Source organism: Falco cherrug, chromosome 3, assembly GCF_023634085.1.
Source record: "Falco cherrug isolate bFalChe1 chromosome 3, bFalChe1.pri, whole genome shotgun sequence".
In the NCBI taxonomy this organism is placed as follows: domain Eukaryota; kingdom Metazoa; phylum Chordata; class Aves; order Falconiformes; family Falconidae; genus Falco; species Falco cherrug.
The window spans coordinates 48,530,214-48,547,880 of record NC_073699.1 but is presented as its reverse complement, the minus strand read 5'-3'; the positions used below and the strand labels follow the sequence as shown (position 1 = coordinate 48,547,880).

At 36.0% G+C, this 17,667-nt stretch overlaps 1 protein-coding gene across 1 annotated transcript in view; it reads left to right on the top strand.

The window, feature by feature from the left end:
• Positions 1-17,667, top strand: part of LOC102057144 (RP1, axonemal microtubule associated) — a 144,797-nt gene that overhangs the window by 95,376 nt on the left and 31,754 nt on the right. The window contains exons 30-34 of the mRNA XM_055706318.1: positions 1,185-1,324; positions 6,455-6,707; positions 12,638-12,879; positions 15,397-15,523; positions 17,157-17,305. Of these exons, the coding sequence (XP_055562293.1) occupies positions 1,185-1,324; positions 6,455-6,707; positions 12,638-12,879; positions 15,397-15,523; positions 17,157-17,305 (911 nt within the window). The remainder of the gene's footprint in view (positions 1-1,184; positions 1,325-6,454; positions 6,708-12,637; positions 12,880-15,396; positions 15,524-17,156; positions 17,306-17,667) is intronic.

Here is a 17,667-nt window from a genome sequence, read left to right as displayed (position 1 = left end):
GTGTTTAATAATGTGTATTGTTAAAGCATTTTTTTCTGTTTTAAAAAAACCACACTGATATGACTTTTTTCACTAGGCTAAGTACCTGTTTGGAAGTCTGAAAAATATGCAAAGCCCAATTAGTATTTTTCAGTTAAGATTTTCAAAACCCGACTCATTTACACTTGGTGAGGGACTAAATCACAGTTTTAAAACAGGCACGTGCAAAGTCATAATGGTGTGAATCACAGAAAGAAAAAACAATATTTTTTTAAGTTTTCTTCAAGCCCCATTTCTGCCTCAGAAGTTCTGTTTCTTTTCATCATTATATTTAAAATATGATAACATCTTTCTTTGTTCTGATTACATTTTGTAAAATATTTAGAAAAGAATTCTCATTCATTATAATTTATGAACAGAAGTCTTAGTTAAAATATTTAAAACTTTTTGCATTTAATATATAACCGAAGGCTAGACTGCAAATGGAAAAATATCTTCACAGTCTGTTATAACATATAATTCTTCACAGAGCTTGAAGAATCCATAAAAGAAATCCTCTGTCATGCTGCCTCAAGGAGTATGTAGTATATAACTCATCAGCCAAAAGTCATGGCAAGCCATCCTTTGTGGTGAAGAAGAATAATAACAATGTAAACCTGTATAAACAGCTGAGCCATTTATCCTGAACCTATTAATTGATACTGGCCATAATTATCAAAATATCAGACTAAAACAGAATTCAGCTGATTCAGAAGAAAAGTGGATTTCATCTGTTATATCCGTGTTCTTTCTTTGGCAAAATATTGTTAGAGATGATAAATCCTAACTCAATTTAAGACCTTTAATTCCTACAAGAATTCAAGACTTTTTACAAAGCCTGATAAAATCAGTGTGATCCTCTCAGCTGGTTTCAGTGACCTCTGGACAAGACTCTGGATCTTCAACATTTTCTTTTTCTGTAATGTAAGCATGGATTGTTGCATTGATTCATAAAGAACATTGCATCTCTAATGCTGTAATGTGCTGTTGTGAGGTAGCTAGCAATCTGCATGAAACTCAGACCGTTAATGTAAATTAATATAACTTCATTCCTTGGTGTTGAAATTAATCTTTTACCTAAAATAAATCAGTTTATAACGTTTGATGTTTACATTGCTAAACAGTTTGATTTGGTAATGTCTTGTGTCACTGATTTTTCATGACAGAAGTTCTTTACTTGATCAGTGTTCATACGGGAACATTGCCCGCATCAGGGACTGATGCAGATATATTTATCACAGTGTTTGGAGAGAAGGGAGATTCCTGCAAAAGGAGACTAAGACAATCAAATTTTGAAAGAGGACAGGTTAGTAGTGAGTTATTTTTCTTACATGTTTGCTTAATGTGTTTTATTTTATTACTTTCTTCCACTACTGTGTTTCTTTATAGTTATAAAATTCAAGCATTGATGTTACACTGTGGTAACCTGTGGAAAAGATGTATTGCTTGCTAAGAATAGACATTTTACCTGAGCTGGGTTTATGGTTTAAGAATAGTTCAAGTACCAATAAATTTTAAACCCACAAACCATCAGTAACTGTTCTTAGAAACTGCAATTGAACCCAACAATATATAACATTCTGTGGCTTAATTTTCAGTTACTTGTGAAGCTGGTATAGAAATATCAGGGCTATTTCCTGTGATTGCTCCTATAAACCTGATTTTTTTAAGATCTGTCCAGATATAGCTAAAAGAGAGATTTTTAAATGTGTTAGCTACTATATGTTAATTAATATATATAAAATTACAAACTGGTAAATCTGCTTGTAAACATACTGTGGCTGCTCAAGATAATTCCTAGGAGAGATTTCCTGGTCAGCCTTTGCTGATTATCATATTAATGTTTATACCTGCACAACATGTTCACACATACCCTGGACTCAGCCCAGCTATGACTGCTAGATAGGATTTAATGAGACCTTTCAATTGACCCATTGATCCAATTAAGCAGGTTCCTTTATACTTACTTCATACCATTTCTTAAGATTTCTCATGGCTGAGATGCCATAACTTTCCTAGGCGGCCTGTTCTACTGCTTTCTCAGATTTACCGTTAAACAATCTTTCCCTTATTTCCTTTATAATGCCAAAATATTTTCTTGAGCTTAGAAACATAGAAACCAGCTACATCATCCTTGTTTTTCATAGTCACTGATAATTTTTCTTCCATGAATTTGTGTAAACTCTTTTTAAACATGTGGTGAGCATCCACAATCTCCTGTGATAGTATGGACTAAATTTGACTTGCAACCTGTGTAAAATGGCCATATACTAGTTTAATCAGTTTTCCCTTCTGTTACTAGAAGACGAAGTGAATGTTTTTTCCTTGTCACCTTCTCTTTGCCATTCTTGCTTTTACAGACCTCTATCTTCTGCACACTTGTTTTGTCCCTGGATTGTTCCTTGTTCCTTGTGTAGAAGAATATCTCTTTAACCATCTCACTTACACTTTCCTGTATCTTTTTCTGGCTCTTCATTAATACATTCAAAACCTCTTTAAAAATTTGCCATCACCTCCTCTGCTTCTCTTTTTTCTTATTTGTCAGAGTTCTGTTAGCTTACCTATAAGTACTATCTTCAGACAACTATTGCTCCAAATGGACTGCGTGATATAGTGCATAAAGCACTCACAGGCGGGATGTCTATATTTATTTCTAAGCTAAGTCACTGATTTACCTATGATCTGAATGTAATTTTACCTTCCTTGTGTCCCTCATTTTCCACTGTAAAATGAAGGTAACCAATAGTTTAGACAAGAATGAAAAGAGGCAATCATATATATTTAAATGACATTTATTTCCCTTTTCATTTACTACTGAGGAAAATTAAATACATCTTTTAAAAATATACTTAATCTCTCCTTTTCATAGCAATAACTTAGTGCTAGATTTATAATAGCATTTAATGTCCTGGTATCTAGTGAAATTATTATGCATTGGGAGATATTTAATAATTTGGCCATAGCCTTCTCACCCAAAGTATTTAGGCATGGTTTTCTTTCTTTCCTTTTCTTACAGTCTCTTGCACCCCCCCCCCCCTTTTTTTTTTTTTAAGATGTCATTGTTTGCAGAATCCTGCTGCCTTAGTCCAAACTGTGTTATGAAAACATAGGAAGAGGTTTGATGTTGATTGGCTGGATGATATTCAAAATACAGGTTAATTCTTGGCGTTTTTGAGGGCAAATGTTTGTAGGCAATTAGAATAGTTAATAAAAGACATAAAGGTACATAGTCTGTGACATAACCTGAAAAAGAGCTCTAAAAAATAATTTACATGGCACTTTCAAGCTGGATGTTAATACAGAGTCAGTGACACAGCTGTTAGTGTTAAAGAAATCAGAGCCACTATATTGAGCAATAGAGTGCTGAGTGTCTTCCCAAGCAGATCCTTTGTTTTAGGTGAGCTATTTTTGTACTGTGGACAATGAAAGTTTTCTTCTGCTTAGATAATTTGTATACTCATGCTCTTCATTGTACAATAGGTTCTTGGGAAATGGTTGAGCAGGGAGATGGCAAAATGTTCTGATGATACTAAGTTTTTAAGGTAATAAAAATGAAAGTTAGTGGCAGAGATTGCAGAAGGGCCTCATACAGAGTGACTGGGTAATAGAAAGACAGATGAAATTAGTTGTAGCTAAATGAAAAGCAGTGGCTGTGAGGGGGAAACCCCCTTAAATGTGCATGCAAAATGATGGGTTCTGAAATAGGAAAGTAGCCTCAGCATTAAGATAGCTCTGTAATGATGTCAGCCCAGCAAAACAAAAGGATAACAGAACAGATCAAATGTTTTGGAATTATTAGAAAAAGGAAAAAAACCCAGCCACCCCAAAGCAGAAAAAATTGAGAATACTCCCAGGTAAATTCTGTGGTTAAGATGAATAATAGATGCTTTGTTTTGTTCTGATTCACTTGTCTTTAAAAGTGCAAGAAGACAAGTGTTATGAAATATCTTCTATACAAGGAACAACTAAGCAAACAACTACTGTTTGGCCTGGAAAAGGGATGTTGAGAGGGAAGGAGAGGGAGATAAGAAATATAAAATGGCATAGACAAAATAAGTAATTCTGTTTTCTCATGAAATACAAGGGCTCAAGACCATTAAATGAAACCTGCAGGTAGCAGATTCAAAACAAAAGGAGGTAGCTTTTTACACAGTGCATAATTAATACATTTTACTTTCTGCACAAGATGTTATAGACGGCAAAATGCATGTTGCTGCAAAAAGCCATTGCACATTGCCGTGGAAGACAACTTTCCACTGGGAACTGTTAAGTGCAAAGACACAATCTCTGGCTCAGGAAACCTCTGAACCACAAATTGCTAAAGCCCGAGAGACTTTGTATTCAAGAAGCATGTCTATATATTTGCCCTGTTTTTCAGCTCTTCCCTAGAAATCTGTTATTGGTAGCTGTTGGCAACGGTATACCGGACTAGATGGATCTGCAGTCTGACACACTGCTACCAGTATTACATTCTTTTTACATAGAAGTAGATTAATAGAAAAGTTGGAATGAGGTTTTAGTGAGAGTATCTAAGAACAGAAGGTGAAAGGAAGGGGTGTAAAGGGCAAGCTGTCTTGAGAGACTAGATTATGTCAACATTACCCCTGGAAAATATAGAATAGACAGGCAAAGAAAACAAAGAAACGAGATACGAAAAAAAGCATCTCTGATTAGGACCTGATAGAGGACTGGAGTATAAGGAAAAGCTAGGAAGACAGAAAATTGCAAGAAAATGTAAGAACAGAGAGTAGAGTTGATTTAATTACTGCAGAAAGTAAAGTTGGTTCATATTTATTTAAGTAATTGTATGTCTAACTTTTACACCAGATTAATGGGTTAAATAAATGGTGATTGTAATTTTGCCTAGCTAACACTTTATATAAATCAAGACAATTTATATAAAATCCTTTTGACTTTCCTAAATTACACTTCCAGTAGTGTGTTTAAGGCAGTTCTAAATGTCTTTTTACTGAGGGGGAAAAAAAGAAATGTAATGACATCAACCGAAAGAACACGCTTGCTAATGCTGAGGGAGTAGGCAATTTAGTGTATTATTATGAGAATTCATTGATAACAATGGGTGATTATGACCACTGTTGTCTAATGACTGTTAATTATTATCGCAAAGAATGGGACTAATGATAGGTCCCTTTTTCAGATAGAGTTAGCTGTGAAGGAACATGAATATTAGCAATACAGGTTATTTCCTCAAAGTCAAGGGTCATGTAGACTGACAAGAAAATTATATTTGGCTTAGAACTACAAAGAATACAATTAAAAAGCAATGAGTGCTTCCAAAAAGTTATTTACAAGATGTTCCTCACAGCTAGATCTTATTTTGGTTTACATATGCATTACATGAAGGGGTATAACTTGCCATGGTAACTGTTTGGGGATATCGCAGATATAACAAAGTAAGAAAGTCTTAAGGCTGTGCTAGGAATAATAACTGTGATGTTTTCTTTTTCTAAGCAAATTGTAGAGAATAGCCTGACACAGACAGGAGAATGGACCAGATGACACAATTCTTTCTAAAAGTCATCTCTTCCTTTGTTGCTTTCTGGTCCTCATGCTTTTTCCTGCCTGATGGCAAATTGGTTGGCAACAAATAAAAATTATAGTGTCTGTTTCTACTATCCATCTGGGGTTTTTTTAATGTCACCCACACACATGCCCATGTATCTACCCACCCACTCATATTATCTCTTGCATGGAATACATTCATTCTCTCATTTGCATAATTTATTCATCCCAACATGCACTAGTGCAGTTGCCATTTAGCATTTGTTTACTGGTAGCCGTAGCAATATTTAAACAGATGTCTATTTACATCTGAAGAACACATCAATTCTTGCCTGTATGTGTGCACAGCCTTACTTATATTTTCTAATGACAGTATCTTCCTTTGTTTGCATAGTCATCAACAGTGTCAGTATTTCTGTTCAGAGTTGAATAATATGACATTTCCCATTTGAAAAATAGGATGTCTTAGAATATAAAAGACTTTGAAATGTTTAAAAATAAAATGCCTTATCTAAACCAAAGTTCAATTTACCAGGCCTATCATGTTATTTCAAGCACTTCTCTTGTTTAAGTTACGAGTAATTGGTTGAACTTCAATTTTCATGAGACTTCTGTAAGTAAATTAATGACCAGAGGTTTCTTTCTACCCAAAATAGTGGGATGCTTTTCATAATAAAGCCTGGAATGCACTGATCATGAAAAAGGAAAAATGTACTTATTCAAGGATCCATATATTTTCTGAAAAGGGTCTCCAAATACAAATGGCAGCCTATAATATCATTCTTTACTATCAGAAAGGAAAAGATACTTTGGCATTGAAAGAAATCTGTCTCTCCAAACATAATCTTAAAGATGGATGATAAAAATATATGGTTTAATCAGTTTGCTATTCATTTTGCCTTTACCTTTTCAGGTTTGTATCTCTGAAATGAGAGCAGTAGACCTCGGACAGTTAAGCAAAGTGCTTGTTGAACACCATGATATAGGTTATGGAGCTGGATGGTACCTGGACCAAATTGTCATCCATGAGTCAGGCAAGACTGATGGCCAATATGCATTTCTTTGCCAACAATGGTTAGACAGTGGAGTTGGTGATGCACGGATGGAACGAATGTTGAAACTTCTTGGAAAAGTCAGGAATGGGATGTTGACAGGAAAGATTTATGGTAAGGTCCAAAATTATCAAAGTTCCTTCCAACTTTTGTTTTAATTGTAATTCATACTATTTTTTGGGTTATTCTTAAGACTGAAACCAAAATACAGAAATAATATAGCTTAAATGTGAGTTGCATCTCTCACAAATACTGTCTGTCCAAACACTTTCCAGACCTGGTAAATACAGTTATAATGTTCAGGGAAGAAAGACTAGAGCAGAAGGGAGATGTTAAAGGATGAAGGCAATGAAGGAATTATGTTGTTAGCTGAGGCTAGAAAAAAAGCTGAAGCAGAAAGAGGTAGGTTGTTCCATATGGCAGTCAACGCAGAGCAGAAGGCTCCTACAGCAGTGATGAAATCACAAGAAAAGATACAAAAACTCTTTTAGCAGAATGAGATTTTCCCGTATGTTCATATATTTGCAGAAAGCATTTGCTTTTATTTGCAGTTTTCTTTTTTACTTACATCAATGGCATAAGTTCTTGCAAACAGCTAGTTGACCTGAACCCCATATCCTATTCAAATTGTTTAATGAAAAAAAGACCAAAATTCAGAAACAACTTAGACACTGCAAACATGGTAAGTCTTTTATACTTTGCCAGGGTACTGGATTTTTTAGTGCTCTCACATGTCTTTTTTGAAGAGGTGTAAAATGTTGGTTTGGGTCCATTTATGAAATCTGAATCAGAACTGGTAGACCAAACCAAGTAAAGTTAAACTAATCTGAAGGTGTGAATTTGCATTCTATATCAGTAGTTTTATAAACCAATCTTTATTAATTTCTATGCTCATGATTTATTTAATTTTATGCTCAGAGAGTTTTATATTGTATATAGTTGCAGACACAGTAGTGCATATCCTCATATTTAGCTACCTGTACTTACTCCACTAGCAAATATATCATCTAAGGAAACAGAAAAATAATGTTGCTGAGACAACAGAAGGACAGAATACCATGGAAATATAACTATAGGATAAGCACATACAGTAGTGACAATTTCAAAATAAGAAATAGCTATATTGCACCACTACAAGCATTCCAGGTCTCTAAAAGATTCTGTAGGTGCCCTACATAATCCACAGAGCAAGGCAGGCATCTCCCGAGGATAATTCAGAGCAGAAGCCCAGGGCTGGTCAGCCTGACACATCTTTCTTCACTGATAAGAAAAGTGAGACAAATGTTGCATCCTTGTTTATGCACCTTAATTAGCGTCTGAACATAGTTATGTAAAAAAAAATTTCCTTCCGCTGTTTCCCCCACACACATAGTCCTCAAAAATCTGGGTGCGGACTTGCTAATATTTTCCAGTCTGTGATTATTAATACTCAGCTCTGTACCTATTGAAAATAAGTTCTGGGCTGACTGTATAATAACTTTAGAAAGAATATGACAAGAAAGCAGAGAGCCTATAAGGAATGGAGAAATAAAAGACTGATCAGCAAAGAGCACTGTACCTTAGAGGTCAAAAAGTATATGGATACAATGGAACCTACTAAATGTCAAGCTGAGTCAGATTTTATAGAAGAATTAAAACAAATAGTAAAGGTTCTTCAACCATTTACTTATAAAAAGAATCTGCAAAGGTGTAACTATGCAGGAACAATAGAGTTCAGACTGAAGGTGATGTAGGTAAAATCTCTAAACAAATAGAATGCTTTATCTCTGTCTTTAAGGAGCCATAATGTTGGCAAGGGAAGCAAAACCAAAATTACTAATGGGAATGAGGTTATTTGAAATCACCAAATCTGAAGTGCAAATAGAACATAGAGTTTCACGTAGTCAAACAGTGACAACCAAGAGTCATTAGTCCAGAATATTGAAGGAATTGGGAAATGGAGTGGTAGATCTAGTAGCAAGGATTTTAAACAATTTTATGAAGGCCAAAGGTATGACTTGACAATAGGAAAGGTAACGCCTCCATCTAAAAAATAGAATGAATAATGTAGGTGAATATAGACCTAGTAATCGATCACATGCAAACCTTTGCAATGCACTTTGAAGAAAAGGATAGTTAAGATAATAGTGACAAGTACGAAATGAGATGGAATGCATCAAGGCTTTACTAAAGATAGGTTGTAAACCAAAGTAGATAATCTTCAGAAATGTTCTCCAGTAAGAGAAATGTAATGACATCTAATCTGTCTAACTTGCAGTACTGAATTTTATTTGCTTTATGACAAATTATTAGGTAATAATAAGAAATTGGAAAGCAGTAGTAAAAGGAAGAACTGTAAAGAGCTGGAGAAGAGAAAATTAATATACTGATGAAATCTGTTGGTGCTACAAAGCTGAGTACTGTCAGGAGATGAAGAGGTTGTGTGATAAACTTTGAGCAGTGGAGGAAAGCAATGGAACTGAATTCTGTAGCACAAATCTTGAATACAATTAGGCGTAAACGCAACTAAATATTTGATCTCTCAGTTCTGGTACAGGTTCCTAATTTCCATTGATTTTTTTGGGAAATTTGGAATAAACTAGTAGTTAAGAATCTGAAAACTGTACTGGATCCATATCCCCATGTCTTGTAATGATTTCCGCTATGAGTTCATCAGTAGTATATGACTAGGAGAAATACCTGGATTTGCTATATGATTGAAGGATAATTTTTGAGACAGTAATGTAACATGGCTGTGACTATAGTAACTGTGACCCCACAATATATGTAGGCATTATCAGTGAAGATCAAAAGAAATTAATGCCACTACAGAGAAACTGATATTTCACCAGGAATGTTGTGTACAATTGTGGTTACCTCTGTCTGGAAAGACTGGTTCAAGGTGGAATAGATGTACAGAAGACAGATGATGGGGAATATGGCAAGCCTTTGTTCTGACAGGGTATTAAAAAAACTCGACATATTCAGACTAGCAAATTAAATGCTCAAAACAGACACAGTTGTGATCTACCAAATTAATGGCGGCTTATGCATCAAGGAGGGAAGAGTTATTTAAGCTAATGGACAAAGCTGTCATAAAAATAAATGGGTTTCAGCAGTCTGATAATGACATTCTGAGAAAAGGCAAAGACTTCTGAGAAAGAAAGAACAAATTTTTAGCATAGCAATCTTTGTGGTGGATTGACCATGGCTGGACACCAGGTCCCCATCAAAGATGCTCTATCAATCCCCTCCTCAGCTGGACAAGGGAGAGAAAATATAATGAAAGGCTCCTGGGTGGAGATAATGACAAGGAGTGATCACTCAGCAATTACTGCCATGGGCAAAACAGATTTAACTTGGGGAAATTAGTTTAATTTATTACCAATCAAATCAGAATGAGAAATAAAACCAAATCTTAAAACACCTTCCCCTCATCCTTCCCTTTTTTCCAGGCTTAACTTCACTCCCAAATTCTCTCCCTCCTCCCTCCAGCAGCGCAGTGGGATGGGGAATGGGGCTGGGTCAGTCCATCACACACTGTCTCTGCCGCTCCTGCCCCCTCAGCAGGAGGCTCCTCACACCCGGCCCCTGCTCCAGCCTGGGGTCCCTTCCATGGAAGACAGTCCTCCAGGAACTTTGCCAATGTGGGTCCTTCCCACAGGCTACAGTTTGTCCTGCACTGCTCCAGTGTGGGTCCCTTCCACTGTCCTTCAGGAACAGACTGCTCCAGTGTGGGTCCCCCATGGGGTCACAGGTCCTGCAAGAAAACCTGCTCCTGCATGGGCTTCTCTTCACAGAGCCACAGCTCCTGCCAGGAGCCAGTGTGGGATTTCCATGGGTTGCAGCTTCCCTAGGGCATATCTACCTACTCCAGCATGGGGTCCTCTATGGGCTGCAGGTGGATATCTGTTCCACTGTGGCCCTCCATGGGCTGCAGAGGAAAAACCAGCTTCACCACGGGCTGCAGGGGAATCTCTGCTCCGGTGCCTGGAACACCTCCTCCCCCTCCTTCTTCACTGACCTTGGTTCTGCAGAGTTGTGGCTCTCATATAGTCTCAGTCCTCTCTCTTGCTACAACTGCTGGCGCAGTCCGTCGTCCCCCACCCCTTGTTAAATACGCTGTCCCCGAGGTGCTACCACTGTCGCTGATGGGCTTGACCTTGGCCAGCGGCAGGTCTGTCCTGGAGCGAGCTGGTGCTGGCTCTCTCGGACATGGGGGAAGCTTCTAGCAGCTTCTCACAGAAGTCACCCCTGTAGGCCCCACACTACTAAAACCTGGCCATACAAACTAAACACACTCTTTTAGACTTAACTAAGGAGAAGGAAAGAAGCTTAACATAGCTGCTGCTTCTAAATTGGACCTTGAAAAATTTACCAGAGATTATACAATATAGTTAACGATATAGCAGCATATGGTATTGCATGGTCCAACAGAGATGGTCCTTCCATTTAGTCTTCCTAGGCAGCTATACATTGATAGTTTAAAGGCTTAATATTTTGGTGTCTTGGATTATGTCACAGGGGATATGATAAATTTTCATTTGACTCCCCTGTTTTCCTGTTCTCATTCTGGACTTCCATTTTATTATTGGTCTCATTTATATTTAATGTTCATAGACATGAAAATGGTAGCTTCTTATGATTATCCATAAAGTCATAACATCTGAAGTTATTTTAGATGATTTTAGAGATGAGTACTAACTTTTTACCTTCACTGAGTCCTGAATTGATGGCACAGATCCTCACCTGATCTAAAGTAATAAAGCTTTATTTGCATTAGTTTATAGCAGGATATAAAGATTTGCCTGTTGCAGTTAGGCAACTGGACTTTACAGGTCTATGACATAAACTCAGAAAGTCACTGTTTCCGTTATTCAAAGTAAAATACTGTGTTTTACAAAATAGTTATTTGAAATTATTAAATTCATACTTTGCCTGCCTCACTTTGCATAAACAGAGCTAAGTTATCTTAATAAAAATTGCTCATGCTCAATTCTACACCAGTCTAGGTGACCAAAGCCTCTCTGTAGGAGTCATGATTTTTTAAAATAGAAAACATGGTTTTGATAGCCCTGAATTTTCCATATCTTCTATTAAATTGAATTAAATTGTTAAAGATAGCTAAAACAATGGGATTTTTTTGGTAGGTATAAGTTTCTGATCCTGAAAACTGTCTTGCTGATTGGAGATTTGACCAAATATCTGTTCAGTATAGAGTTACAGAAGTTACTTAGGAGCCTACCTGCTATCAGTCTGCGGTCCTTATGAGCCTTCAGGTGACTGCCTATTAATCTAGAATGTTTAAGAGACTAAGTGCTTCAAACAGACCTTTAGTTTGAACATGAGCATTCTTTTTCAATAAAATTTTGCGATTTTTGTTTTAAAGTAAAACTGCTGGGTTTAAGTGTTTTCTGTGTCCCTAAAGTAGGCAAATCTATGTGCTGCTATATAGGACTATTTTTAATCTCTCAGCAAACATCACTTCACAGAAGAAATGGATAAAGTTTTCTACTTTCCTGGCATGATAATTGTGGTTATCTGTGATAAAAATATAACATTTCAAGCTCTGAACCAGTTTCTCATCAGCATCTTGTTATAGAATGTATGGAGCAAATTTTAACATTCTAGTTCAAGGACCTCATAAAAAAATTAAAATGGAAAGATACCCTCCCCTGACCAAAGGCAAGTCAGTACTATCTTGTAGAAAATATGTTGGTTTGAGTGGTGACCACAGGAAACATTTATGAGGGGGAAAAAAATCAATGTATTGGCATGGTTCTTCATAAGACTCTAATATAGAACTGGAAGTCTTATCTGCATGGTACTATTGGACTGGTCCTCCCATAACGGGTCATCTGTCCCTGTGGAAGGCCTGGTGTCCAAATCTGCTCCTCAATAAATCAATGAAAATGAATGAACCTGTTACGTGTCGGTATTTTAGCTCAGTGCAAAGGTGGGAATGGCTTGCTAGTCACTTGTTAACTCAGCCTGTTACAAATGGCTGTATTATTTTGGATATTCAGAAAAACCATTTATTTTTTGCTCCTGTTTTGTTTCAACAGGGACTTGGGATGTCCTTGTCACAACTACTGATATTTCTTCTAGTTGCATGAATCCTAAAATGTCTCTAACTATATGTGGTGAAAAAGGTATCTGTACTTCAGTCATATTTCCCAAAGGATCCCTTAAAAATAAGCAGATTTATGAAACTTCAGTTGAACTAAGTAAGAAATTCAGTACTATATTCAAAGTTCGCTTAGAAATCGAAGAAGCTGCAGAAGGAGAGACTTGGCATTGCCATGAGGTAAAACATAAGATCTAAATCAATTACTTATTGTGTCTTTATTGTAAAATTATCCTTTTTTTTCATGTTCTATGGTTATGGCTTCCAGTTTTCAGTTCTGTCTGAAATTACATAATTTTTAATTTACAAAATTGCGTGCATCGGGTAACATAGAGTAATAACTTCAGAGACTGCTCAGAACACTTACTAGGATTGCTATGGATAGTAAAAATCTTGTAAACTTAGGTGGATTTCTGGAGGGCATATATACAGATATGCCATCTTCTTCAGGATATCCAGTGGTGTATTTTCAGAACTGTACCCGCTGGCATACATTGCAGTATTTACATAACTCCAAATTGGCTGTTACATGTTGTAGACCCAGTGATCCAAGGCAAATAATTAAGCCAGACTCTAGGAATGCCTTCTGATGAAAATATCTGCCTTTTAAGTTGGCATGTGAAAAAAAGAAGTGAATAGCAAAAGTGACAATTTTTCTTCTGATGTCCAAGATGCTGAAGCTAAAATCTGACATTGCACTGAAATTGCTGTGGCACTTCACTATACAAAAAAACATCTTTATCCTCTTATGCTGGCCAAATAAAAAGAAGTCTAAGGGAAAGAATCATCTTCTTTCAAGTTGGAGACATACTTTTGTTCATTAATGTTTGCATTTTGTTCTTATTAAAAACTGGAGGAAAAAAATTTCCTGTCCAATACATGATATTAGCGAGCAAACCCCCTGACATTTAAATGGTAGGCAGGTTGTTAAAATCCTCTTTGTAGCCAGATGAAATAGTCATCTAAGAAATCTATTGATAAAATTAAGGCTGCTTCTTGGATATTGCAGGAGACAGTGGATCACAGTAAAAATTTCAGAATGGGAACCTGGCAGTTAAAAACAGTGACACCTGTCAGTGTGTTTTACTTCAGTGGCTTAGAACAATGACTCAAAGCTGAGTTAGAAAAAAATCAACATCATGTATATGAATAAGGAAAAGATGCACTTTTATATTAGGTAGGATTAGAAAGTCAATTAAAATATTAATTTCCCTGTTTTGGGGTCTATGTAAATTATTGGGGTTTTAGGAAGATATTTCCTCTGTTACTCCATGGCTTCCATAGCAGGACTGACTGAATCTTTGTATGAAATAACTAGGTTGGTATAAGAGGTTGTGTATAATATCTGTTATTAAAGATAGGTTAGCATCTATTTACACTGCTGATTAGAACAAGGATGGTCATTTCTATGCTATTTTATTTTGATTTTACAAGATTGTACCTCACAGAGAGTCTAAGATTTCCCCCTTCTATCACAAGTAAATGCAGGTGTGGTTGGTTGAATTCCGTATTTAGATTCAGAATTCATTTTTATAACCATAACTGCAAAATAATTCACTTGATGCTTTTGAGGAAATTGAAATCATTATAAAATAATGCCCAGAAAAAAATCAATTATGATATGCTTTATTTCTGAAGCATGTAATAACTGACATTCTTATTTTTGCTTCTTTCACTTCTTGAAGTAAAACACAGTAAATTAAATCTGATTTTCAAGAAACTGTTCAGGAATATAGATGTTAGTATGAAAGGGATATTGTGTTAACATTATACTTTGCACTGCTTTTAAAAAAATCTTTTCAATGTGTCTGTCATAATGAAAAATTATAGGAATCTTTTGAAGACAGAATAATGCTACCATCTCCCAGTGACAATTGCTAACCAAAGATGGTTGAGCTTCCTGGGTTAAGGATTTGGTCATTTTAGTGAGTTAGGTCATGAAGAAATGTATGAGCGAATTTTCTGTGCCTTTTTCACAGCAGGGTTAATTCCCGCAATATATTTTCAAATATGTTGTCTGGTCTAGCTTTAAATAGTTTATAAAATGGTACTTTATCTCTTTGTGTACCTGGTAGTACCATAGTATAAGACACCTCATTATGAAAATATGTTTTCTTATAGTAAGACTAATCTACTTAGCTCAGGATCACCCTTTCATTATATACAGCATTTCATAGAGATTAAAAATATTTAGTAACATACTCTTTATATTTATATAATACATATGTACATATATATATATACACATGTCATAAAACATTCTTAATTTCTGTTTTTCTCTGAAACACTTCATTTTCTTACTCCTGTTACTTAGAATGAGAAAACATTCTGCAGTGAAAAATGTTGTGGCATATTGACATTTCTCAGAAGCTGAAATGGGCATATCAACACCTTTTTCTTCCATATGCTGGATGAATAGGTTACATAAAGGAATCTTCCTGAAGCATTCAAAATATTTTTTCTCTTACTGCAGTCTCTACAGGAATAATCTTCACATTTTAATTATTTTAATTGGGAAAGATATTTAGTCCTTCTCTTTTAAAAGGCAGCTTTCAAAAACATTTTAGAAAAATATATTTAATCTTCTTTTTTAATATTGAGATGATGTGTCACAGCTGTTCAATAGTATGTCTTTTGCTATCATTTCCACTAGAGCACAGCAGACGCTGAAGGTATTTGTTTTTGCTCTTTGCCAAGGTAAAGCTTCAACACAGAGAAAGTAAAAATGTGCTAGAATTTCCATTTTGTCACAACTTTGCAGATGAAGAAGGAGGAAGAGTGGCTGAGCTTCCAGTTCTCACAGCTGGCTCTCCTTTTCCAGCAGGTTTGTCACAAATGAGAAACACTGGAAATGACTTGGTCAATGATGATGGTGGCTTTTCAGAGCAGTCCAAAGAATTTAACGTATACTTTCTATTCATCCTCACTAGTGATGCATGGCTAGGTCAAATCCACCCCACTGTTTAAAAAAAATAAATCTCAGACCCTGTAAGTGAGCACTGTGCATTCAAGTCTGATTGGTATCGGTTTGTGACAAAAGAGCAAGCATACCGTACTGGAAATATTAAAGAAGTTTTGAATAGGACTGAGTTCAGCTTTTCCTTGATAATATGATTTGGTTCACTCCCATAGGAAACAAAGGAAATCCCGAGGAAATAACTCTTGTACTGTAATTTCAAATAAGAAGGAGATCCATGGCCCCTCACAACAGAAGCTCATATTTGTGTTAGGATTTCAGGCATTCTTTTTGTGTGACCTAGCAATTATATGTCATCAAACTCCTTCATGAAAGTTGTGCCTTGATCACCTCAAGACTGAATTTTTTTAGTTTGCTCTGTGTTTCTTAGGAGGTTTTATAACCAAAGTCAGTGAAGAATGAAAGGGCTCTTGCCCTAAATGGATATTCTACCATGAGAATATCCCAGTCTCCTTCAAGTGTTTCCCAGGAGTTAAGGGTTTAGATCGATAGCCCAAGTAATCTGTATATTCCTTGCCTTTTCTGCTGTGCTTTCAAAGCTAGTCTCAAAAAAAGCACTTGGGCAGAAGCTCCTTGAATATGAATATGAGAAAATTACTGCTGTGGTTCCCTGGGAAGGAACTTTGTCTTTTAAATACTTACTTTTTTTTTTTTTTTTTCTGGAAATGCACAGATACTTAAACATTACAAATGCTGCCCCTCTTTCCAAAGGGCATTTAACATTAATAAGGACAGGTATTGTTTTCTTTATCTTCTCCCCATATTTTTGTCTCTTTTTTAATTGAATGTTTTGGGGATGTGGCTTCTTTCTTATTTTGGGGACCAGATCACCAGTGTGTTATGCATTTCTCTGGGAGTACAAGCAGGGAATTAACATAAACAGCCTTCCAAGAAATGCTCAGCTGAACAGTTGTAAGATAACATGTCAGAGAACACACATTTCTAGAAATCCTCTTCTGAGGCCAATAACTGCAACTGGTACAATGTAGAGTGGCCAGCCACTGACTGGACCATGATCTGGAGGAAATAGAAAAGTTGCCATCTTTCTGACAGTTCAGCTTCATTTGAACTCTGTGAGGCTTAGAGCAGAGATGTGCTTTTTGAGCTATTTCGTATCCTCCATAGATTATGAACTGTTTCATAGGAGTGTTACATATTTAAATTCATGCAATTTGTGTGGTAGAGTATTATTTACATGTTTTTATAAGAATTTGTGATGTGTTTAGTTTTCTTTCATTTCCCCTCTACCTGTGTTTCAAGCCCACTCACAAAGTATTTAGCTTATTATTCCTTATAATAATGGTTCTTAAATTTTAATTACAGTGCTTCTGTGTGCTTTTCTAAGCATTATAATACAGTTTGGCCTTTTGATCACTCTGGGAAGGACTGAAAATGAAAATATAGTAGTAGTAATTTATTAAATAACCTATTTTTTAACTGCTTTAGCTTTGATAAACCTTTGATCTCTTTTTCCCAACAGTGAAAATCTATGTTCTCTATATCACTACGGGAGCAGCCCCTGGGTCAGGAACAGATGCAGATGTGTATGTCATGCTGCAAGGCCTTTTAGGAGATACTGGCAGAAGACAGTTAATCAGAAAAGGAGATGATAATTTCACTAAAGGAAAGGTATAATTTCTGCATGATATTTTGCACTTTTGCAACACAGTCCAATTCACGTAGACTTAATGGGAGTAGGACAGAGTCTACAAAGTCGTTTGCAATGCTCTGTGATTGTAAGTGCATGTGTATATCAATATCTCTATCTACTCTTTATGGGAAATACTGATGCTTATATAGCTGATGCTAACAATACTGACAAGTAATGAAGTGACTATATCAAGTGCTTTTAGGTTCAATTTTGCAAATACTGAATGTCTTCAGTGACAGTGACACACCTGTGGTTTTCCTGGGTATTTGCTTCAAAATAGAGCTATAGAGACTCAATTTCCTTTAATACCTCTTTTATCCCCATGCCATTCTTCAGGCTA